Genomic DNA, 24,262 nt, shown 5'->3' on the forward strand with positions numbered 1-24,262 from the left:
CTCCCTCATGTGCTGCAAGACATGTTCATGACTAAATTGTCCAAGTACCCACACGTTCAAGCTATTCATGTTTATTGTGATGGGTGAGTCAATGGCAGCAGGTCTGGATGTGGGCTGTTCATCCGTGACTACATCTCTGCCAGTCTCTACACTGACACTGAGGTTTCCAGGCGGCTCCCTGCACCCATGTCTTCCACTAGAGCAGAACTGTATGCTGTACTGGAGGCGCTCCACATTGTGGCGCCTCTCCATAAGAATGTATATTTCTTTATTGACAGTCAGGCTGCATTGTACGCCCTTCAATCCACCTCCCCCATGGACTGTGATCTAGTTAATAAGTGTGTTGATCTCATCCACGCCCTAGAAGGTGCTGGTGCCACGGTCCATTTCATCTGGATACCCTCTCATGTGGGTATCCGTTAAATGAAAAAGCAGACCACCTTGCTCAGTGTGCCCTACAAGATGACACAGTGCCACAGTGACACAGTGGACCCTGGCACTGAGCACACTCTGGGTTATGTTAAGAGTAGCATTAAGGACTTTGTATAAAGTAGCATTAGTGATCAGTTGGAGCTTTGTTGCCATAGGGGCAGTAGCACTAGTCTTCACTATGCACGTGTCTCCCAGAGCTGTGCTTACACCTACGGGAGACACACTGCATCACATGACAGGGTGGCAATGAGGCTCAGATTAGGCTACAAATACTTTTGGGAAGTCAGTGCTTCTCCTGGTGTGTGCTGTACGTGTGCTGTGTGCTACACCAAGGGGACACACTCTACGTCACTATATCATGAAATGTCCTCTCATTGCTAAATTTAGGCCACAAGGTCAGCATGACTTGTACAGCCTCATTGACCATCTCCTAGACTCTGCCACCCTCAGGGATATACTCAGGGAATATCCTCAGTTTGCTCCCAGACTGTAGGATGTCTTAGGCAACAAGGTGTGCAATATGTGTGTTTATTTATTGAAATACTTGTATTCTTGTTGTGTATACTCTCCAGAGTTATTTTTGTGATACTTTAACCTTAGTCTTTGCCCGGGGGGGGTGGGGTTGGCAAGGCCCATCCTCCTCCTTTGTTGTAATTATTTATTAATTCAACAATAAATGTCTCTCTCTCTCTCTCTCTCTCTCTCTCTCTCTCTCTCTCATATCCTCCTTGTCACCATTACTCTCACATATAGTCCGCTATTTCGGTCCCTTTAATTGAAAATACACAAATATATCGAGAATAATAATAATAATAATAATGATAATAATAATAATAATAATAATAATAATGATAATAATAATAATAATAATATCTAGGTAGTAAGTAAGGAACGATAAAAGCATCATTATATTATTCATCATTATTTATTGACAGCCTTTTATCTTTCCCTTGTGTCTCCTCCTCCTCCTCCTCCTCCTCCTCCTCCTCCTCCTCCTTACCTCGTCTTCCCATCACCTTCCCATCATCAGCATCATCATCATCAGCCCATCAACTTCCCCTCACAGCCAATATTGTGGGGCTGAAGGGCTGAGAAGCTCATTAGAATCCTGAAAAGACAAGAAATGGACAATGAGAGAGAGAGAGAGAGAGAGAGAGAGAGAGAGAGAGAGAGAGAGAGAGAGAGAGAGAGACTATAATGACATAATAATAGATAAATAGATGAATAGATAGATATAAACATGCAGACAGACAGACAGACAGGCAGATAGATGATAAACAGCTAAGGAAACATGATTAAGACAGACGGACAGACAGACAGACAGACAGACAAACAAATAGACAGACAGACAGACAGAGACAAAAATTACAAAATAAGATATAAAAACAAAGGAATAAAGAAAGTGTCTGTCTGTCTGTCTGTGTCTATCTGTCTGTCTGTCTGTCTGTCTGTCTGTCTGTTTGTCTGTCTGTCTGTGTGTATGTTACTATGGCCAGGTATACGCCAAGGTCATCATAATTGCTATCTCTCTCTCTCTCTCTCTCTCTCTCTCTCTCTCTCTCTCTCTCTCTCTCTCTCTCTCTTTCTTATCTCTTATCATTTTCGTTTTGTATCTTATCTGTATCATTTGTGTACCTTATTTTGTGGCTCATTAACTGTATGTATGTATGTATGTATGTATGTATGTATGTATATATGTACGTATGTATGTATGCATATGTATGTATGTATGTATCAATTTAAAAGACACCTCAATATTTAGACCATCCATTTTCACATTTCTTCGTGGCTTGGAACACAAATCACCCCTTTTTTTGTTAATTTTCCCGTTCTTAACCAGCGCCTCTCTTTTAAACCAACAAACACGTAAATAGACCACTAAATAACCCAAACCAACAGGAACAAGCCACTCCAACACTCGCCTCTTGGGTGGAATGCCCGTGGAGTTCGCCAGAAAGTCAGTCATTACTTCTGCGAGTGGCTGCGTCTTGTCCCTGCCTTCCAGCCCGATGGAGGCCACATGCAGCTCACACACCGGCGCCATAGACCCGCCACGAGCCATCCTCTGCCCACACTGCAGCCTCACCGACACACGCTGCAGGGGAAGACTGAATTATTAGAGGCAGTGAATAAATAACATGCGAGAGTTGTTATATAAGTTCCTATGAGTAGAGTTAGAAAGGGAAACAAGATCAAATTATTGGAGGAGATAATGAACAAAATGGAATAGGGGTCCATAACACCACTAACTACAAAAGAGAATACGAGTTAATTTGTTATATAAGAATTCCTATGAGTAGAACTGGAAAGGACAACAAGATTAAATCATTGGAACAGATTAAGAACAAAATGGAATAAGGGTTCATAAGGGTTCACAGATCTTCGCGGCCCTAACTAACATCAACAACAACAAAAGAGAATACGATCGCGCGAGTTGTTATATAAAGAATTCCTAAGAGTTGAACTAGAAAGGGGAACAAGATTAAATTTTTGGAGGAGATAGTGAATAAATAAAATACGAGAGTTGTTATATAAGAATTCCTATGAGTAGAACTGGAGAGGGAAACAAGATCATATTATTGGAGTATGTATCTTTAATTGTTTTCATAGGAGAGCGATAAAATGTATAGAAAGGTCAGCTGGTAAGGAAAAAAATCATGAATTAATAGAATACGAAAGTTGTAATAAGTTCCTGTGAGTAGAATTAGAAAGTGGAACATCATAAAATTGCTGGAGGAGATATGACTTGTTTTCTCAGGAGAGCGATGAAATAAGAGGTCCAGTGGCAAGCAAAATAATGAATAAATGGAATATAATGGTTGTTATAAGTAGAACTAGGAAGGGAAAGGGACGTATTTGGCATAGATATTTTTTTGTTTTCATATGAGTGATAAAAATGTATAGGGCACTGGTAAAAATTGAATAAATAAATAGAGGGGATTGCCGAGTAGAATATTAGAAAGACGAACAAGATGAAATTATATTGAAGTACGTATAGTAGTGTTTGTTTTCATATGATAGCGATAAAATGTATAGATTAAAGGTCCACTGGTATAGAAAAAGAATAAATAAATAGAATACGAGCGTTGTAATAAGTAGAAAGTATGAAAGGATAAATTAGTATGAATATTTTTTTTTCATATCAGAGCACCACAATTTAATATCTATCAGACAATTATACGCTTTCTTGTTAACTTTACACAGCTTCTCTTGTCTTAAAGTTGAGGGAAAATTAACTACGTACAGTGAGAGTATAGCAAGAGAATTGTTATGACAGAGGACGTAGATAAAAAGAGATAACTGGTTTGTGTCCACTCCTCCCCTCTCTCTCTCTCTCTCTCTCTCTGTGTGTGTGTGTGTGTGTGTGTGTGTGTGTTATACAATTTTAGCATCATATCTCGATAATTGTGATATAATTATTATCCTAATTATAGATAATTAAACGCAACACTTGCGACACACACACACACACACACACACACACACACACACACACACACACACACATCATCCGTTAAATATGATGATAATGATGATATTAGTGATCTGGATGGAGAGGAGTAGAAGGAAAATGATGAGGAACGGGAGGAGGAGGAGGAGGAGGAGAACAAGGAAGGAGGAGGAAGAGGAGGAAAGAATAATTTTAAGAGGCGTTTTATATACGTAGTGCATGCATATCCATTATTCATTTACAACAACAATAATAACAACAATTTACAACACCACCACCATCATTACGAAAGCAAGCGCATCATAGAATATCATTACAACCACCACCAACAGAGAGAGAGAGAGAGAGAGAGAGAGAGAGAGAGAGAGAGAGAGAGAGATTCCTTATATATACTTACCTCCTCTGGTTTTCCTAATGCCTCAGCTAACTTGGAGGAAAGAGCGAGATGGAAGTCCTCGGAAAGCTTGTGATCAGGAAGGTTTGTGATGAGAGTGACTAGAGGCATGGCGGTGGTGGTGGTGGTGGAGACACAGCCGTGCCACTCAATGAACTAAACTGACTGATGGAGCTGTACTGGGGCCAACACACACACACACACACACATCTCAGTGAGACGCACACACAGAAAGGGGTGATAATAGGAAGTGTGTGTGTGTGTGTGTGTGTGTGTGTGTGTGTGCACACTATGCATTTGTACCTTGCTGCTATGAGAGAGAGAGAGAGAGAGAGAGAGAGAGAGAGAGAGAGAGAGAGGAGACACACACACACACACATCTCAATGACACGCACACACAGAAAGGGGTGATAATAGGAAGTGTGTGTGTGTGTGTGTGTGTGTGCACACACACTATGCATTTGTACCTTGCTGCTATGAGAGAGAGAGAGAGAGAGAGAGAGAGATGTAGGCACACACACACATAGAAATTACAAATAACATACACGTAGAGTAACTAATAACCAACTAGAAACGTAAAATTACAAATGAATAGGCCTACGGAAGTTCAAATCAGCCATTGATGCAAAGTGAAGGCAGCACAAACGCGTTCGAACACGTGGCGCGCACTAGGCAACAGCTGACCCACCAAAACAAACCAGTACTCAGATAAATATCTCGCAGCATCTTTCCTGAGCATCACATCTCCCCCACAGCACCACGCCAGTATCTCCAGTGCCACCGTAACCATGAGTGCCATTAGGAGTGCCAAAGCTGCTCTACGTAAGGAAATACAAGCTAAATTAAAGGCGCTGTCATCTGAGGAGCAAGCGAGGCAGTCTATGGAGGTACAGAATAAAGTAATGTCTCACGCGGTGTATAGAGACAGTCAACGTGTGGCTCTGTACCTCAGCATGGCTAATGAGGTGGCCACGGAAAGCATCTTACGCCACGCTCTGGAGCAAGGGAAGACGTGTTATATTCCGAGGTAGGCTTGACATTTGTTTTTTTAATTCTATTCTTGGAACTTTAGAAGTTATAAATCCAGGTGGTAGGTCTCACTGATAGCGTCACCTTACTAATTATTTTACTGTCTTCCCCCAGTCCAAACATTATCATGTGACTGGTAACTAAATGGACTTTTTTTTAATCTTGCATAAAAAAAAAAGAAAAATAAATAAGTAAACCCTTGGTGGGCTGCAGGGCTTTCAGGTAGAGAAAAATCTATGGGTAAAGTAGTTGTTTTGAAAATTTTGTGTTTGGGTAGAAAATAACAAATTTTTTTGTTCCAAACTCTGTGTGCAGGTATGACAGCAAGTCAAGCTACATGGACATGGTGAGGCTGCACTCGTGGCAAGAGTATGAGTCTCTCCCTCTCACCAAGTGGAAGATCAAGCAGCCACCGCTGAGCCAGGCCTGTGAGACAGCCCTGCAGACAGGTGGCCTGGACCTCATCCTTGTTCCTGGCCTTGGCTTCACCGCAGAGGGACACAGGTGACAAAAGCTATAGGCTTTATTCTAAATTTTTGTACTTTAATATTTTAAATTAGACAGGTGGTTTCAAGACATTTAGCTTTTTTTTTTTTTTTTTGTTCCCTCAGACCTGCAAGGAACAGGCAACTAAGTGGGCCTTTTCTTTATTATATGTTACCATTGGCTAGCATTCTCCTCTTACATAAAAAAAAAAGACAACAAAATATATAATAATGGCCAACTGAGGTGCCAGCTCCCAAAGACCTAAAAGGGTTTACCAGAAACACAGAAGCAGGCGACATGTTTCACTATTGTTCCGAGTTGCATCTTTCCTCAGTGTCTAATTCTGTCTGTGACCTACAAATAGGTGACAAATTCCCCACCCCTTCCTTGCCTTGGCAGTGTCACAATCCTCGCCAAGTCTATTTCCATCCCTGTCACACCTTACCTTGCCTCTTCTCTCGTTAGCATTGCCTGTTATTCTATGTCAGTCTGTCTCACTGTTGCCTCATCTCTGTGTCATTGATTGGCTGAAGTTTGTGTTGTTTTTTGTCACTCTCCCATACTTCTCTTATCTGTATTGTCTATCTCTTGTCTATTTTTTTCTCTGCCACTCACCTTTACTTCTCTTGTTACTATTGTTTTGTTTCTTTCTCTTTTGCAACTTATATCTTAATAAGCTACCTCGCCATTTGAAACCTGCTGTAATATTTTACATTTTGAACATAAAGCACTATGCAATCTCACTAAAATGAAACTATAGACTTGATAAAAACCTTAAATTTGTTAGTGAACATTATTTTACCCCTTGAAACCTGTAACTCAGTATTTCCAAGTGACAGTAATACAACACTTAATAAAACAAGACAAGACCTTGAACTTGTTACAGTGACATATCTTGACTTACATCTTACATAAAAAAAAAAAATAAATAAATAAAATAGAAAGTAGAATAAAATAAAATGCAATAAAACCACCACTACACACTGTCACTACCTCTTACATAAAAAAAAGAATAAAATAGAAAATAAAACAACTAAATAGAAACAAAATTAAATAAAAACCAAATGTGAACTCCAACAAAACCACTACACTGTGTCACCAGGATGGGTCGAGGCCGAGGTTACTACGACACCTACCTAGCCAAGTGCCGCGCCTCTCAGCCGTCCCCGCCACACACCATCGCGCTGGCCTTCAAAGAACAAGTCCTCCCGCACATACCAACTGACGAGAATGACATCAAGATCGACATTGTGGTGATGGCGGAGTGACTGGCTGACTTGTGGTGTGTTGTGGTGACCAGGAGGTGGCTGCTATGTTGTGGTGATGACTGAGTGACGTGCTGTGGTGATGGAGATAGCTGCTGTGTTGTGGTGATGATTGAGTGATGTTGTGTTGTGGTATGTTGAGGTGATGGAGATAGCTGCTGTGTTGTGGTGATGACCGAGTGATTGCTGTGTTGTGGTGTGTTTGTGTATTGCAGAGTTTTTTTTTATTAAAGAGGTGTGTTGTGATGAGTGTTGTATGTTTTGCTAGTGTTTGTGTTGTGTTGGTTGTGTTGTGTTGAATCCCAGATTTTCTAGAGTTGAGTGTTGTGTGTGTTGTGATAATCGAGTGTTTCTCTATTGTGTTGGAGGAAATATGCCAAGTTTTCTAGAGTTATGTGGTGTTGTGTTGAATGCAAAATTTTCTAGGGTTGAGTGATGTGTGTGATGTGATTAATTGAGTGTTTCTCTCTTGTGTTGGAGGAGGAATGCAAAGTTTCCTAGTTGTGTGGTGTTGTGATGGTTGTTTACTTGTGTTGTGTTGTGTTGAATGTCAAGTTTTCTAGGCTTGAATTATGTGATAGTTGACTTTCCTTGTGTATGTTGGAGGATAGATTCTAAGTTGTCTAGAGTTGTGTGTGTTGTCATGATTGTTTTCCATTATTTGTGTTAGTTAAATGCTAAGTTTTCTAGAGAGTTGTGTGGGATTATATGTTGTAATCTGATTGGTTTCCAGAGTTGAGTCGGTGGAATGCTAAGTTTTCTAGAGAGTTAAGTGTTATGTGTGTTGTATGTAATCTGACTGTTTTCTGGAGTTGTGTTTGTACAATGTGAACTTCTCTAAAGAGTTGTGTGAGGTATGTGTTGTGATCCTTCAGTTACAAAAGACACAGGAGTACAAATTATAACATGGTGCTATTACTGATTGCTGATACCTGTGATATTGAATGTAATAGTGATGTGAGAGGCTCGGAGACTTAAAGCTGTGATGGTACCGAGAGGAGTTGAATTAAGCACACCTGTGATATATTACCTGAGAAAAGTACTAAATCAAATCTATATTGTACACCTTAGAACACTGAAAGCCATCCTGGAATGTTTACAAAGATTAGTGTTAAATTGTTCATGAGCTGTCCAACTACAAGAGAAAGTAATATAAAAAAAAAAAATAAAGGAAAATGATGATGATGATGATGACTTATATTAGATTAGATTAGGGTTGGGTCCAGTTAGGTTAATGCATAAAAAGGATCACTTACTAAGTCACTCACACCTTTCTCTGGTAAACTCTGGAACTCCCTGCCTGTGTCTATATTTCCAACTTCCTGTGGTTATACTTCATACAAGAGGAAGGTTTCAAGACACACTTATCACTGTCTTTTGGCTAACTCTTTCAGCACTGTAAGGGAACTGGCAACTGAGTGGGCCTTTTTTTTTTTTTTTTTTTTTACTTTTGTTGTTCTTGGCCAGTGTTTTCCTCTTACATATCATTCAGTAAAGGGTAAGAGAGGCTGTGGCAATGAAAACCCAGTACTTACTATAAACAAGTATATGTACAGCATCTCAATACATACAATGGCCTGGCTGATGGAAACACTTGCTTGCCTTCAGATCCTCACTAACCATAGCCAAAGTATATCACCACCAATTTCTGAACCATAACACCTGATAAACCCTCGGCTATTTACACCTCACAGTAACGAGAAACTTGTACTGTGGGAGAAAAAAATAAAAAAAAAATAATCAGTCAATCAAAAAAAGTATGGAAAAAAAAAAAAAAAATCAAATAAACAATCAACCATTCACATAAAAATTATAAAATTAAAAGGATAATTAGGCCGAGATACAAATCCCTCGTTTTCTTAATAAGGCTATGGTAATTTTTTCTACATTTTCTGCATTACTACAAAATTTACCTTGAAAATTTTAAAACCTTATAACATTTGTCTGTCTTTTCTGGTACACGACAAACCACTGAAGGGAAAAAATTGACGGTACATGAAGGAAGACTCGGAACATTCCCAGAAACACATCAAAACCTTCACAACATCTATCATCATGTTTTCTTATTTTACTCTCCTTTCAATCTACCTTCTCACAGTGTAACAACTTCATTCTGTTATATTCATCCATCAGCTTCCTAATCATTTCTGTACTTTTAACAGTACAAATAGAAGAGACAGTTGATAGTTATATTTGAATGGAGTCAAACTTTTAACAAGAGAAATAGAAGAGACAGCTGATAGTTATATTTAAATGCAGTCAAACTTAAATGATCTTTTCAACTACAAGAGAAGAGACCATTGCGATATTTGAGCCTTCTCTTCCCTAAGTTATGGCATTTCTCAACATTCTTTATTTAAATCTATACCTTTCAAAATTGTAGGCAATGAAACAATTATGACATTTCAGCCTTTTCTTCCTCACTAAGCCTATCAGAACCTTTCCAAATACAGATAAAAGCTAACAGTATTTAGCTCTCAGAACCTTTCAAAACTGTAGGCAATGAGACAGTTATGATATTTCAGCCTCCTTTCTCACTATGCATATCAGAACCTTTGCAAATAGACAAGCTAACAATATTTAACTCGGCATCTTTCAAAACTGTAGCCAAGACAAGTACATAACATTTCAGCCTTCAGTATCTTTTAAAAATGCAGAAATAAAAACAATGGCATCTTTTAACACACTATTTAAACCAGTATCTTTGAAAACAGCAGCCGTGTCACATAACCAAAGCATTGTGAACCCACTGGAGGCACTGAAGTCTTGGCTGGACACTGGTTTGACATTAACTGGACATTTCTGAGTCTAGCATTAAGTCAAGCAAATCAGTGTCCTTTATCCTCTGGTGGTATACATGTCAGAGTCTTCCGGGCTGCTCTGACCATAATCCTTCTCTGGTCCTGGGGGTGTCAGCTGTACAATGGTGTCCTTCCCTTCCTCCACCACCACGGCCTCAGTCTTTGTGGGGGAGAGCGAGAGGTTAGTGTGTGTCAGGGTGAAGGAATGTTTGTTGTGTGTTTGGTACTTCAGTGTGTTTGTGAGAGAGCTAGAGGTTAGTGTGTGTACAAGGTGAGGGAATGTTTGTTGTTGTGTTTAGTGTTCAAGTCTTTGGTATATGGGAGAGCTAGAGGTTAGTGTGTGTAGGAGTGAGAGAATGTCTCTTGTGTTTAAGTGTTTATGATGTGTATCGTTGTCAGGGGGATATTTGTTATTAATCTGTGTTCGGTATTCAAGTCTTTGGTGTTTCTGCAAGAGCAAGAGGTTAAAATATGTAAGTTTTTTTTTTTTTTTTTTTAAGTAAAGTTAAAATAAAATATGTAAGGGGTGTTTTTTCTTTCTTTTTCCCCCCCCCATCATTCTGTGTTCAGTATTTGTGGATGGGAGTAATATGTTTATCTCAGTCTCTGTGATGGAGAGAGATAGATGTTTACTTGTGTGTGTGTGTGTGTGTGTGTTGGATGAATGGTTTTTTGCTCCTGACTGTGAGTGTTTGTGATACATTTGCACTCATAACAGTCTAGTTTTAAGCTACGTCTTTGGAAGGAGAGAAGCTTTATAAATAATTCTCTTATTTCTCTATTTTGTGAGAGTGTTTTGTTATAAATTTGTATCCATACTAACAAAGTTTTAATCCTATATCTAAAATAATGTTCAGTATCCAATGTGGGTGTTTTTTGCAATAAACCTTGTTGTTATAATTTAGTTTTACTGATACCATTGTTGCTTAAGGTAATGTGTGTTAGTAGTCGTTGCTGTGAAGGAAAGCTGATGTATTGAAGATTAGTTGTAATTTAGGAGTTATAAATCACTCTTCAGAATAAGAAACTGTCCCATAGATAGACAGACAGACAGACAGACAGGTACTTCATGTAATGGTTATGAGAGTATGCCAAGATGCTGCTCAAATGAAGAAGGAAAGGAGCAAATCACATAATTATAAAAATAGAAACTAACATGAAAAAAAATATACATCCCAAGAAATCACACACAAGTACTAATAATAATGGTTAATGTAAAAAAAAAAGTACTAATGCTAATACACACACAGTCAGATAAAATAAGAAAAAAAGAAAGAAAAAAAAGGTAAACTATCACTGTCTATGGCACTGTTGAATCACCACACACCATCACCATCATGTCACCATCTATAATTCTACACTACAAACTCTACCACCTCATCTACTTATAAGCTTCAAGGAAATGTACAGATAACACGGCACTTGTAAATAATGTAAAAAAATATATAAAAATAAATAAATAAATAAAAATAAATCAATAAATAAATGTATATAAAAAAAAGTGGAATAATCTATGGAAAGTTCCTTCATCATCAGCAAAACATGACTTTATCCTCACTCACTTCCTCCCATAAACCCAAACTAACATGTCACTTCATTCTTTCGTTCTTTCCCTATCGCCTCTCAAAAACATGATCACATTCCACACACCAAGTTTATATTTCAATGCTTCACTTCATCACCCAAACAAGACAATTCTCACTAACTCCTTGACCAACTAGAACACCAAACTCAGTCTTTCTCTTTCTCTATCGCCTCTCAAAAACATCACATTTCACACATCCAGTCTATATTTCAATGCTTCACTTCATCACCCAAACAAGAAAATTACCAACTTCTCTGCAACAAACTCAATCATCAACATCAGCCATTCTCTTCCTTATAACCTCTTAAAAACATCACATTTCACACATCAAGTCTATATTTCAATGCTTCACTTCATCAGCAAAAACAAAGGAAATTCTGACTAATTTCTATGCTACAAACTACTCCAAACTCAGCCCTTCTCTTTCCTGTAATCTCTCAAAATCATCGCACTTTCACACACCACGTTTATATTTCAATGCTACACTTCATCACCCAAACAAGACAGTTTTCACTAACTCCAAAACAAACTAGAACACTAAACTCAGTCTTCTATAGGCACTAGAATTTCACTGCTACACCTTCACCTGCAAAACAAGCAAACCAAACCACTCCCAGTTCTTCCCAGCACAGCACATCATATGGGGCACCAAGCGTTTGCTGCTACACTACCTCACGTCCTCCACCCTCCTGCCATACCCCCAGCCTACCCACCCATCTGTGAGAGAACCAGTTGTATTCAGTACCATTAGTGTTTCTTGTCCTTATTTTCCCTTCTGGGGTTGGACAGCAAGGAGCAAAATGTTTCCTAAATGCTTTTCCTTAAAATGTTGTCTCAGAGAGGTTTGCCTACAGATGGCTGCTGACCAAGGCCACTGTGATGTTTTCCCTCAGGCTGTGGAGGTGGTTGGCTTAATTAAGGAAGGTACTCTGGGCTAGGTATTAGGGTCAAATGAGGTGGTCAAGTGGTGATGGACTTGTGACTCACAGTTTTTCCTTTTCTAGCTAGTGGACTGAAGGCTTTTTTTTCTCTATATTTAGTGGTTTTCCATTTACTATCATACCTATAACTTTTTCTGTAAGTAAGGGTGTATCTTCCTTAGCTATTGTACGTATTCTAAAAGTTTCATGTCAACTTGGTAGCTTTCTGATCTGGTTTTATTTACATCAAGATTAAACTTTGTCTAATCTTTTGCAACACATTTCCAGCCTTTCCTGAGTGAATGAAGCCTACAGATGGTGTATGAGGAGAGCAAGACGCACGTCTCTACCTTGGCCCACTATACTGCACTACAGTGATGTTAGACACAGCCAGAGTTAAGTGTGACAGGACAGGCAGCCACAGAGGAAGCACACCCCAAGCCAAGGCCGTGAGGGGCTGAGATTCACTACGGCAGTTAGAGACTGTGACGGGGCTCAGACTTTACCGCAGACCATCGAGGCTGCACCGCCGCCCCCGCCCTGCTTCCGGGCCGGCCGTGGTCACCCTGCACCTCTGTCTGGCTTGGCCTGTTGGGACTGGCCCTCACAATGAAGGTGTCCTCCTCGCTGGTGATGCTCACAGGGCCATCTGCCACCCGGCTCACTGCGGCACTGTCTGTGTCTGTGGCGGGCTGTGTCGCCGTCACTGGCACTATGCTCTGTGTCTGTGTGCTAGCTTCCCTGGACTCTGCCTGGCCCTGGACTCCCTGGGGCATGCTGGGTATGGCTGCAGTCTCATCCTTGGCAGCCTCACCTGAAACCTCAACAGCACCCACCACAGAGGAAGACTGTACCTGAGGGGCAGACACCTGGGGCTGTGCTGCTGCTGTGTCCTCTGCTGCAGGCAAGGCAGCCTCCTCCTCTTCCTTCCCTCCTGATGCAGCAACACTGTCTGCTGCCTCCTCACCACCACCACTGCCTTGCCTCAGGTGGTGGTGTAGCACTATCCCCAGCAGCAGCAGGGCTTGCCTCCTGCACTGCTGCACCAGACGTGTCCTCCTCTCGCCTGCTGGGGGGTTCCTGTGTGGCAGCTGTGGGGGTGTCAGAGGATGGGGTTCCTCCTTCTGGAAGAGACTGGAAAGCTTGTCAAGCAGGGCCACCTTCTTGATGGGCGGTGGTGCCGGGGACTCGGGCGTTGGCTCCTCCAGAAGAGTGCCTTCAGTCTCCTCTGGCTCAGTGCCTGCGGTGCCAACTGGGACGGCAGGAGCTGGTGTTGTGTGTTGAGGTGGTGGTGGGGCGTCAGGAACCTGTGTTGTGTCTGAGGGAACTGTTAACACATCTGGGATTGGTGCTGCATGCTCAGCCACCTCTAGGACATCCTGGTGCTGTGCTGTGTCCACGTCCCCCGGTGCTGCAGGGAGAGCCGCCTCCCCTCCCTCCCCCGGCACTGGCTCTGTACTAACACCACCACCACCGGCAGAGTCTGGGGATGGCACTGTGGCACTGCTAGATGCAGGCCTCTCCTCATCCTTTGTAAATAACCTAACCAACTTGTCAAACAAACCTTCCTCCTCCGTCACCCGGACTTCTGGGGCCTTTGTCTCCACCTCCACCACTGGCATCGCTGCCACCTGCTCCTTCTCATCACCTGTCCTGCTGGCTTCAGTTGTGGCAGGTGTAACTTCTGCTTTAGCAGGTGTGCTTTCCAGATGTGGTTCAGTGGGTCTGAGTTTGTCCAGAACACTGTCGGGTTTCAACACGTCCATGACGTCGCTTGCCTCGCCCATGGAGGACACGATGACAAACTCATCCTCACCCTCACCACCACTCAGGTCCTCCTTGGCACTCTCTGTTACTTCACCAGCAGCCTCCACTTGCTTGGCACTGTCTGGCACTTCACTTGTACTTTCACCAGCAGCCTCTACTTGCTTGGCACTGTCTGGCACTTCAGCAGCTGAGGCATCCTTGCTGTCCTTGGACAGGAAGCTGATCAGTTTGTCAAACAGTCCCTCGCTCTCCTCTGCCTGAGGCACAAGAGGTGCAGTAGCAGGGCTGGTGGCTTCCTCTGCTGCTGCTGGTGCCTCTTGCACAGCTGGTGGTGAGGCAGCATCCACCTCTGCTGGTGCCTCCTGCACAGGCATTGGTGGAACAGCATCTGCTTCTGTTGGTGGAGCAGTATCCACTTGTGTCTCCTGCAGCTCCCTGGCAGTGTCTGGCATTTCAGCTGCAGCTTGTGGTGCAGCCTCCACTTCCCCGGTGGTGTGTGTTGCTTCAGTGACAGGTGGAGGAGCAGCCTTCTCCTGTCCAGCGTCCTTGGAGAACAGACTCACCAGCTTGTCAAACAGTCCCTCCCTCTCCTCCAATGGGGACACCACAGGTGTTGCAGGGATGGCCTCCACTTCTGCCTGACCCTCTGGAGTAGCTGCTGGAGTGCTCTCCACTTGATCTTCCACACCTGGCTGTTTCTTGACCACAGAAAGATCCACCTCCTTACTCTCCACCACTTGTGTTGCTTCCTCCTCCACCTTCTGTATGTCTTCCTTCACCACCTCCACCACTCCCTCCACCTTGCTGCTCTGCACTGCTTCATCTACAACCTGAGGAGCAGCCTCCACCTCCTTGGCACTGTCTGGCATCCCAGGGGTGCCTTCCACAGCTTTGCCACTCTGAGTGTCATCCTGGCCTGGCTTGGACAACAGGTTCACCAGCTTGTCAAACAGCCCCTCCTTCCCCTCCACCACCTGTGTCACCTGCTCCACCACTCCCTCCACCTCGCTGGCTGTCTCATTCACACTCTCCACCGCTGCCTGTGTCTCCTCCACCACCTTCTCCACTAGACTAGCAGCCTCCTCCACCACCACAGCAGCAGCCTCCACTGCCTCTTCCACTTCTCCACCACTTCTAATGCCTCCTCCTTCCCCAACACAGGGCTCAGCACCTCCACCACACCACTGGAGGCTGCCTCCTCCACCTCACCCACTTTCTCCACCACCTCCACCACCTGCTCCTCCACTTCAACTAATTTCTCTCCAACAGCAGCCACTCCCTTCTCCACCACCTCCACCAACTGCTCTTCTACTTCAACTAATTTCTCTCCAACAGCAGCAGCTCCTTCCTTTACTACCTCCACTACCTCTTCCACCACACTTGTTGCCTCCACCACCTCCTTCACAACCTCCACGGCCTCCTCTGTCAGTGTGTCGTCTCCAGTGCCACTTGTGGGCTTCTCTTCCACCAGCAGGGGAGTCTGTGGCACTCCACTGTCAACTTCAGGGTCAGTCTTCTCCTGGGCGGCGCTGTCCCTGGCGTCCTTGCTGGGCCGGGACAGGAAGGTCACCAGCTTGTCAAAGAGTCCCTCCCTCTCTATGCTGTGTCCCCGCCTGCCACCCTCCACCTCCACCGCCACCACCGCCGCTGCCTCAGGTGGAGTGTCTGCTTGTTCTTCCACCGCCTGCTGCACCTTACCTTCAACTATCTTCACCACCTCCTCTGCCACCTCCTTCCTCTTCTCCTCACTCTCCATCACCTGGGCTGCCTCCTCCTCCACCTTATGTGCCTCCTCCGTCACCTCCTCCACCACTCCCTCCACCTGGCTGGCTGTGGTGGTGACGCTCTCCACCACAGCCTGTGTCTCCTCCACTGTGGCCTCCATCCGCTCCACCGTCGCCTCTGGCACACCAGGGAACACCTCAGCCGCCGCCAATGCCGCACCACCCACCCTCTCCACCACACCCAGGGCCTCCTCCACCTTCTGCCCCACCTCCACCACCACCTCCGCCACCTTCTCCACCACCACCGCCCCCTCCTCCACCACACTCGCAGCCTCCTCCACCACCGGGGCCACATGTTCCTCCACCACCACAGTGGCAGCCTCCACCACCTCCTCCACTGCCTCCCCGACCTTCTCCTCCACCTTCTCCACCACCTCCTGTGCCTCCTCCTTCCCCAACACAGGGCTCAACACCTTCACTGCTACACTGGAGGCTGCCTTCTCCACCTCCTTCACTTTTTCTGCCACGGCAGCCATGCCTTCCTCCACCACCTCCACCACCTGCTCCACCTCACTCAGTTTCTCTTCAGCAGCAGCCACTCTTCCTTCACCATCTCCACCATTTCCTCCACCCTAGAGACACTCTCCACCTCCTTCACTTCTGCAGCAACTTGAGGAGTGCCACCCTGGGCCGCCTCCACCAGTGCAGCACTCTCTGGCCTTTCACTACCAGCCCCACCCACACCACTACCCTCTGTCACTCAGTGGCACCCTCTATCTGCTTGGCACTGTCTGGCATCTCTGCTGGCACTTGAGGAGCCTCCCCTTGCTTGGCACTGTCCTTGCGATTCTTGGCCAGGAAGTTCACCAGCTTGTCAAAGAGTCCCTCCCTGTCCTTGGTGGGTGCCGGTAGAGGGGCAGGGGCTGCTGCAGGGCTGGCATCCACCTCTGTTCTTGCTTCCTCCACAGCCGGAGTGGATCCTGGAGTCTCATCTGCTTGTTTATTCACCACTTGTTCTACTATCTCCACCACCTCTTCTGCCACCTCCTTCCTCTTCTCCTCACTCTCCACCAACTGAGCTGCCTCCTCCTCCACCTTGTGTGCCTCCTGCTTCATCTCCTCTGCTACTTTCTCCACCTGGCTGACCGCAGTGGTGACGCTCTCCACCACAGCCTGCGTCTCCTCCACCAGAGTCTCCACCTGCTCCACTACTGCCTCGGGCACACCAGGGAATACCTCGGCCGCCGCCGCTGCTGCACTATCCACCCTCTCCACCACACCCAGGGCCTCCTCCACCTTCTGCCCCGCCTCCACCACCACCTCCGCCACCTTCCCCACCACTGCCGCCCCCTCCTCTACCACCCCGGCAGCCTCCTCCACCACCGGGGCCATGCGCTCCTCCACCACCACCGCGGCGGCCTCCACCACCTCCTCCACTGCCTCCCCAACCTTCTCCTCCACCTTCTCCACAACCTCCTGTGCCTCCTCCTTCCCCAGCACAGGGCTCAACACCTCCACTGCCACACTGGAGGCTGCCTCCTCCACCTCCTCCACTTTCTCTGCCACGGCAGCCACGCCTTCCTCCACCACCTTCACCACCTGCTCCACCTTCTCCTCCACCTCACTCAGTTTTTCTTTGACAGTTTCAGCTCCTTCCTCCACTTTACCCAACTTTTCTACTACAGCAGCCACTCCTCCTCCACCACCACCACTACCTTCTCCACCTCAGGCAGTTTCTCCTCCACTATTGCAGCTCCTTCCTTCACCTTCTCCACCACCTCCCGTGGTGCCTGTGCCTCGTCCTGCCCTGCCACCACTGCCGTCGCCACCTGGCCAGTGCCAATGGTACCAAAGCCCTCTGGCACCGCTGGCTTGGGTGGTGCGGTGGTGTCGTCTGTTAGTCTAAAGCCCCAGACAGTTACATCGCTGGCCTGCTCTGCTAGAGTGTCAACCAGGGTCTTGCCGGGGGGGAGGGATAGGACCACGGCACTCCTTACCTCGCCACCCTCAGGTTTGGGAGTGTCAGCACTGTCACCGGCACTGGCACTGGCATCCTCTTCCTTCTCTGCCTCCTTGGGGGTCTCTTCAGCTGGTGGTGGTGGTGGTGGTGCCTTGGACTGTGGCTTCACTGTAAGTAGTAATTGTGTGTTACTTTTGTATTTTGATTGTGGTTTAAGCTTCTCAAAACACAATACAAGGCAATGTACTTTGATTACTTTGATCATAACTCCTCAAAACAAAACAAATGGAAAACTGTCCTCACATCTTGCACTCCCACAACACAACACAACAAATTCTAAATAGATATATATTTCCATCTGAAATTTAACTTTAGCTTCTCACACCACAAGGCATTACATTCTAACTTCTATCTTCCATTCTCAAATACAAAATATTCTGAAAACTTATATATTTCTTACAACACTTAATATCTCACAAAAACCTATCCTATTCTTTTTAAGTAAGAAGGGAAAGCTGGCCAATGAAAAAAAAAAAAAAAAAAAAAAAAAAAAAGCCAGTCTACTTGCAAGTCAGAGTAAAAATAAATAAATAAATAAATAAATAAATAAATAAAAAAAAAAAAAAAAAAAAAAAAAAATCTTGAAACCTCTTTCTTAAATGAAGTCAAGTCATAGGAAGGTGGAAATACAGAAGCAGGCAGGAAGTTCCAGAGAGTACCAGAGAAAGGATGAATGACTGAGAATACTGGTTAACTCTTGCATTATCTCTCCTTCAAACTCTTACCCTTTCACACCACCTTACTTTCAACAAATTAAGACACCACACCTCACAATCCCACAATAAACACAAAGATAAAGAAACACTCACCTCCAGCAACAAAGTTATATCCAATGGCTCCGTAGGTTTTGGCACCACCGTACAGCTGCTGCGAGATGGTGTAGGCGTGGCGTGGGTAGCACAGGGAGGCCGCAGCTGAGGGTGGAACGGGCAATGAGGGACAGAAGGATGAGTAGGAGAGAAACTGTTACTGTCTCCCTATTCCTTTCTCCAGTAATTCTAATCCTTCTTTTATCTCTTTCCTATCCTGCAATGCTTTTGTTTATTCTTCCATCTCTCCACGCATTCTATAATACCACTCTACTCACTCACTCTTTCAGCCTCTCCACTCACTTCCTGAAAAATACTCCAATTTTTTTTTTATCTATATATCTATTTTTTATCTCCTCTCCACTCCTTCTATCTATCCTTCTCCTTCCCTTCACTTCTCTATCCATCTATCTATCTCTCCCATCCTTCCCTCCACTTGTCTATCAATCACTCTATCTTTCCCCTCCCTGTCTTCCTCCACCAGCCACTCAATCTTTCCACTCCTTTATCCATCTATCCCTCTTCTCCCTCCACCAATCCCACAGACCCTCCCTCTCTCCCACTACCAGCACCTCAGCCCTCCCTCTTTCTCTCTACCATCACTCCAGTCCCTCCCTACCTCTTGTCCTCTCTACCAGTCCCACAGTTCATCTCTCTCTCTCTCTCTCTCTCATCTACCAGCCCCCAGCCCCTCCACTCACTGATAACACCAGTAGAAGTGTACAGAATCTTCTTGAAGAGGCCGCCACGTTTCCGAGCCCCCAGCACCAGCCCAGCCAGACCACCGACAGTGATGGCACCAACGCGAGGCAAAGTGTTCTCCTCGTCTGCTAAATAGTCAACCGTCGCTGTGTGGGAGAGAGGTTGTTTGAGATGGTGGTGTTAGGGTGGGTGGGTGGGTGGATATGTGTGTGTGTGTTTATATCATCATGTATTCATTATTCAAATTCATAACTCACTCACTCACTCACTCACTCTCTCTCTCTCTCTCTCTCTCTCTCACACAATCACAATACACAATAGACATTAGGAACATACAAACACACAAACAGAATCAACTCACCTCATTCTTTCCACAATTTTCGTAGCATGATTAAAACAAACAAAATAACAAGAGTACTGAGAGTAGCAGCAAAACACACACACACACACACACACACACACACACACACACACACACCATATTAATGTACACAAGTTTCTGCACATCTTTCTAATTGCATACAGGTAAAAGAAAAGGGTATAAAAATAAGATAAACTCAATAAAGGAAATACAAATAAATTCAAGGAGACATCAAAAGAGGAACAGGCAGGAGGAAGAAATAAGTAATAAATAAAGAAATAAGCTTTCAATAGTCAAATAAAGAAAAAAAAAGAAAAGAAAAGACTAAATAAAATATGGAAAAATAAAAACATTCTCAGATTAATATATATTCTTCAAATGACACAAAACTGATCTCTAAAAAAAGCTCTAAATATTTGTCTAACTCTATCAAAGCTGTAAGGCATCAACTTCTAACTTTACCAACTATTTCAATCACTATTAGCTCCATGGTACCTCTCTCTCTATATTCTTTTATGTAAGACAAAAGGATTGGTAAAAAAAAAAAAAAAAAAAAAAAAAAAAAAGCCTGTGGAATGTATATAGGTCTACAGTCTGTATCCCTTTTTCCACTTACTTTATCTGTTGTTATTTATTAATTCTTGGTGTCTCTATGCTTGCTTACTCTGTCTGTGGTTATCTATCAGCTCTTTGGGTCTAAAAGCTTGGCTCTATAATGCTCTATGGAAGCACAATTCAGCTACAAACCTGTGGAGTCTCGAATTGTGTCCAGAATGTCCAGAGCAGCTTGGAATGACAGACAGTTGTGACCCTAACACACACACATACACACACATAACACTGAAATGGTACAATGTTTTCCTAATATATTCACAAGCATAATAGTTAAGTACTTTTAACATTCTTTTTCTCCATCTTTTTTCAATTTAATTTTCCTGTACTTTATTTATTTTTTTTTTAATGTCCTCCTAATACTTCTACTTTTTACTTCTCTTCTCCTCGGACTCCAATCATGGTTTCTTTATACGTCCATCAAAAAATATTCCACCTTTTCACTCTTTTCTAGTTCCATGCTTCCCCATAGAGCAAGCATACAATTCCGTCAAATCTACAAACACATTCTTCCTATACATTCACCCAAATAATTCTATTCTCTCACCAATTTCTCGTTCCCTCACTAACCCAAAGAATAACCTTACAATTCCTTAACAGATCTACAAAAGCATTCTTCCCATCCTTATTACAGTATTTCTTTTATGTAAAAGAAAACTGGCCAAGGGCAACAAAAAATAGAAAAAAAAAGGCCCACTTAATTTCTAGTATTACAATGATACAGTTTTGTATATAATTTCCCCCACACCAGTACAACTCCACCAGCAGCTTACCCATGGAGTGAGCCTTCCCTGTCTCGTAGATGTGGACAGCACGTTCCCTGGTTGAGCGTGTGGCCGCCAGCACTCCCTCCACCTGCTGGCGCACCACTCCCACCCCCTCCTCCAGTGTTGTTCTCTCCCGCCCATGGTACTCAAAGCTGTGGGTACAATTATTTAGTGAGTGATGGGTATTAACGAGAAGGAGAAATGCACAAGGTCACAGATTTTGGTACATGTAAAAGAATCAAATGTTTAAAGAGAAATCTGAAATGAAAATATAGATCCTGATTAACTTAGCTTACCTGAAAGAGAAATGTACCATCAATGAGTTTAGTATATCACAGAATCAAAATATTAAAAGGAAAAACTGAAATGAAAATAGAGTTCCAGTTTTTGTATTAACTTAGCTTGCCTGAAAGAGAAATGTAGGAAAGCTTTGTGTATGTCTGAGAATCAAATATTAAAAAGGGAAACTTGAAATGAAAGGCATGAAAATAGAGTTCCAGTTTTTTGCATTAACTTAGCTTGCCTGAAGGAGAAATGTACACCACACAGTTTAGTAAGTCAGAGAATCAAATGTTAAAAAGGAAAACTGAAATGAAAAGCATGAAAATATAGTTCCAGTTTTTCTACCTCGTTATCTATATATTCAAACTGCATCCCCTCAGTTATTAGCCAGTTTTAATTATATGTCATCCTAGAAAGATAATACATACTTAGAAAAATTAGTAAAACCTTAGAGAACAGCAAATTAATGTTTATCCTGTCTCTTCACTCATGAAAAGTAGCGTTTGAAATAAAGTGCAACGGTTTCAAGACATTTATCCTTTATTCTTTTTCTTTTGTTTTTTTTTATATATATAATTATCTTGGACCTGCTCAGGGACTGGAATCTTAGTAGGCCTTTTTTTTTTTATAGTAATCTTTGTTGCCCTTGGCCAGATTTCCACTCTCACATTAAAAAAGAGAAAACATAATGCCCCCCTCAATAATAAGCTAACCAACACTACTGATTTAAAGTGAAGATAGGAAGAGGAAGATAATATAAGTATATCGGGAAGAAGAAAAAAAAAAAGTAAGATTAAGAAGAAAAAATGAAAGATGATAAAGAGTTTGACCTACAACAACTAAAACAGCTATTATTACTACTGCTACTACTATTACTACAACAACAACAACTACTACTCACTTTAGCACCTCCTCCGGCTCCTCATAAATGGGAAGGTCGGAGGGCCGCACCATACGAGAGGTTGGCGGCGGTGGTGGTGCTGGAGCCTCCTCCTTGGCATCCCCTGCCTCGGCCCTCACCACTGGCACCAGTAGGGGGGCACTGGTAGCCGTGGCCAGCGGGATGCCCCACCTCCTCACCAGCTGTGTTGTAGATAGGTTAGGTTAGGTTAGGAGGCAGTGACAGTTGAGTTAGATTAGATTAAATAAGTTCAGTTTAGGTAAGGTTAAGTTAGGTTAGGTTTAATTTAGTTTAAGTTTAATTAGGTTAGTTAAGTTGAGATTAGGGGCGGCGACTGCAGTGTAAGGATAATGTAGCAGGGGTATGTGGAGAAGAGGAGCTAGATATTCCTTGTTTGCTTATTCATTTATGGTTAAAAGTGCTTTTTGGGTGTATTTTTAGTGTTCCCTAACTGAAAACTTCATTTTCTCGATCAAATCCTTAAAATTATACGTGGTAGGACCTAAAATAAATAGAAAATGGAGTCCCGTGTGCTTTCTTAATATTTACAACTACTGACTAAAAATAAGTGAAAAAAAATAAACAAAATACCAGATTTAAAGCAAGATATTAATTACATAACTAAACGAAAACCACTTCACAACAAATAAAACACACAAACCAAACCAAACAAAAACAAAACTAACCCAGATAGCCAAAATAAACCAACACAAATCAACCAAAAGCACAAATAAACGAACAAATATATAATTCTCACCCACTTGACAAGAATAATTCCCACCTGCCGGCCACTCCCTCCCTCATTACTCCCTTTTCTCTCCTTTGTCCTCCCTTTACTCCCCTATCACCCACCCCTATACCTCCATTATATCTTATTGCCACTTCTATTGCACTGCCAGGTCTGTTGGTTCAGTAAATGCAGGTGAAAATTGGTGAGAAAGGCCGTACCCTAAGTGCCGCCATGTCCCAGCTGACCCCAAATGTTCGAGTAAATTGTCAGTTTTATTAATCTTTTGTTAATTCTTTCCTTCAGTCAATAAATGCTATGAAAAATGTGTCTTAATTTTATTTTTGTTATTTTTAAGTGTTTGTTTATTAGTTTACGTCAAAAGTAATAGGAAGAGAGATGTTGAATATTTGTCATTATCTACTTTCTATCTCAATCTTCCCTTCTATCAAAGCACTAAAAACATCTCTTAATTCATCTATATTTCCCTCATCAAATAACACAATCCCAAACTTGCTTTAAATGCCATTAGACAAAAAATAAATTTATTAATTAAATAGAAAAAAAAAATACTAGATCCATAAATTTCGGCTGGTAGCATCGTGACATCACCAGTGCATTACGTAACACACCACACACCAATGACATCACACAGTCCGAATGTCCCCACAGGGTTACCTAGCAACAGTGTAGGCCTGTGGGTCTGTAGGTCACCCCAGGGCTTCCTACCCGGGAGAGGCGAGAGGGAGGGAGAGGCAGGGAGAATAGGGAGAAGAAAGGAGGAGAGGAAGATACAGGAAATGAAACAGGATTAAAATTAAAATCGGGAGGAAGAGGGAAGGAAAGATGAAATGAGAGAGGAAAAGGAAGAGATGGAAAAGGAGGAAAGGAAGAAGAGGGATAAAAAGCAGAGAGAGAGATGTGGGGGGGGGAGGCGGGCTATCATACCATAACACATCATAACACCATTTCCCTTTCCTCACCGTCACCTTGCCCTCCATAACCCCAATAACATCACAGAATTGCATTATTGGACACCTGAGCTGTGACGTCATTCGGCAAAACCTTGGCTGTGACGTCATATGACTAGAAACACGCCGTTATTGGCTGCCTATCTATTTGAGGTCATGGAATGGCGGAGGCTGCACCAATGAGGGAACAGAAAGATCCCCATCAATGAAGCATCTTGTCTGCCAGCCGTAGGAGACTTTACTTTAAACAGATACT

At 43.3% G+C, this 24,262-nt stretch overlaps 3 protein-coding genes across 3 annotated transcripts; 1 reads left to right on the forward strand and 2 right to left on the reverse strand.

Annotated features, from left to right (window-relative positions):
- Positions 1 to 1,386: 1,386 nt before the first annotated feature.
- Positions 1,387 to 4,461, reverse strand: LOC123512799 (MIF-like protein mif-2). Its single transcript, XM_045269390.1, has 3 exons — positions 4,281 to 4,461; positions 2,355 to 2,527; positions 1,387 to 1,540 (listed from the first exon to the last, which is right to left on the reverse strand). Exons 1-3 carry the CDS (start codon positions 4,386 to 4,388, stop codon positions 1,474 to 1,476), a joined length of 348 nt encoding a protein of 115 aa, XP_045125325.1. The 5' UTR covers positions 4,389 to 4,461; the 3' UTR covers positions 1,387 to 1,473.
- A 328-nt stretch (positions 4,462 to 4,789) lies between these two features.
- Positions 4,790 to 10,755, forward strand: LOC123512802 (5-formyltetrahydrofolate cyclo-ligase-like). Its single transcript, XM_045269392.1, has 3 exons — positions 4,790 to 5,304; positions 5,622 to 5,810; positions 6,895 to 10,755. Exons 1-3 carry the CDS (start codon positions 5,066 to 5,068, stop codon positions 7,058 to 7,060), a joined length of 594 nt encoding a protein of 197 aa, XP_045125327.1. The 5' UTR covers positions 4,790 to 5,065; the 3' UTR covers positions 7,061 to 10,755.
- On the reverse strand, positions 8,589 to 23,293 carry LOC123512555 (microtubule-associated protein futsch-like). Its single transcript, XM_045268982.1, is given in 15 exon segments — positions 8,589 to 10,018; positions 12,870 to 15,314; positions 15,365 to 15,814; positions 15,953 to 16,111; positions 16,298 to 16,458; positions 16,625 to 17,153; positions 17,570 to 17,982; positions 18,684 to 18,788; positions 19,385 to 19,433; positions 19,436 to 19,456; positions 19,458 to 19,531; positions 20,494 to 20,532; positions 21,132 to 21,277; positions 22,309 to 22,490; positions 23,257 to 23,293. Coding segments are annotated over 15 exon segments (4,911 nt in total). The 5' UTR covers positions 23,272 to 23,293; the 3' UTR covers positions 8,589 to 9,895.
- Between the last annotated feature and the right edge of the window lie 969 nt (positions 23,294 to 24,262).

Source organism: Portunus trituberculatus, chromosome 34 (genome assembly GCF_017591435.1).
Source record: "Portunus trituberculatus isolate SZX2019 chromosome 34, ASM1759143v1, whole genome shotgun sequence".
In the NCBI taxonomy this organism is placed as follows: domain Eukaryota; kingdom Metazoa; phylum Arthropoda; class Malacostraca; order Decapoda; family Portunidae; genus Portunus; species Portunus trituberculatus.

Bases quoted from the DNA above. Each gene is read 5' to 3' on its own strand.
- LOC123512802 (XM_045269392.1), top strand. From the start codon at position 5,066: ATGAGTGCCATTAGGAGTGCCAAAGCTGCTCTACGTAAGGAAATACAA. The intron at 5,305-5,621 runs GTAGGCTTGACA...CTCTGTGTGCAG, and splicing joins AAGACGTGTTATATTCCGAG to GTATGACAGCAAGTCAAGCT. The intron at 5,811-6,894 runs GTGACAAAAGCT...CTGTGTCACCAG, and splicing joins TTCACCGCAGAGGGACACAG to GATGGGTCGAGGCCGAGGTT.
- LOC123512799 (XM_045269390.1), bottom strand. From the start codon at position 4,388: ATGCCTCTAGTCACTCTCATCACAAACCTTCCTGATCACAAGCTTTCC. The intron at 2,528-4,280 runs GTAAGTATATAT...CTTCCCCTGCAG, and splicing joins CATTAGGAAAACCAGAGGAG to CGTGTGTCGGTGAGGCTGCA. The intron at 1,541-2,354 runs GCGAGTGTTGGA...TTGTCTTTTCAG, and splicing joins ACGGGCATTCCACCCAAGAG to GATTCTAATGAGCTTCTCAG.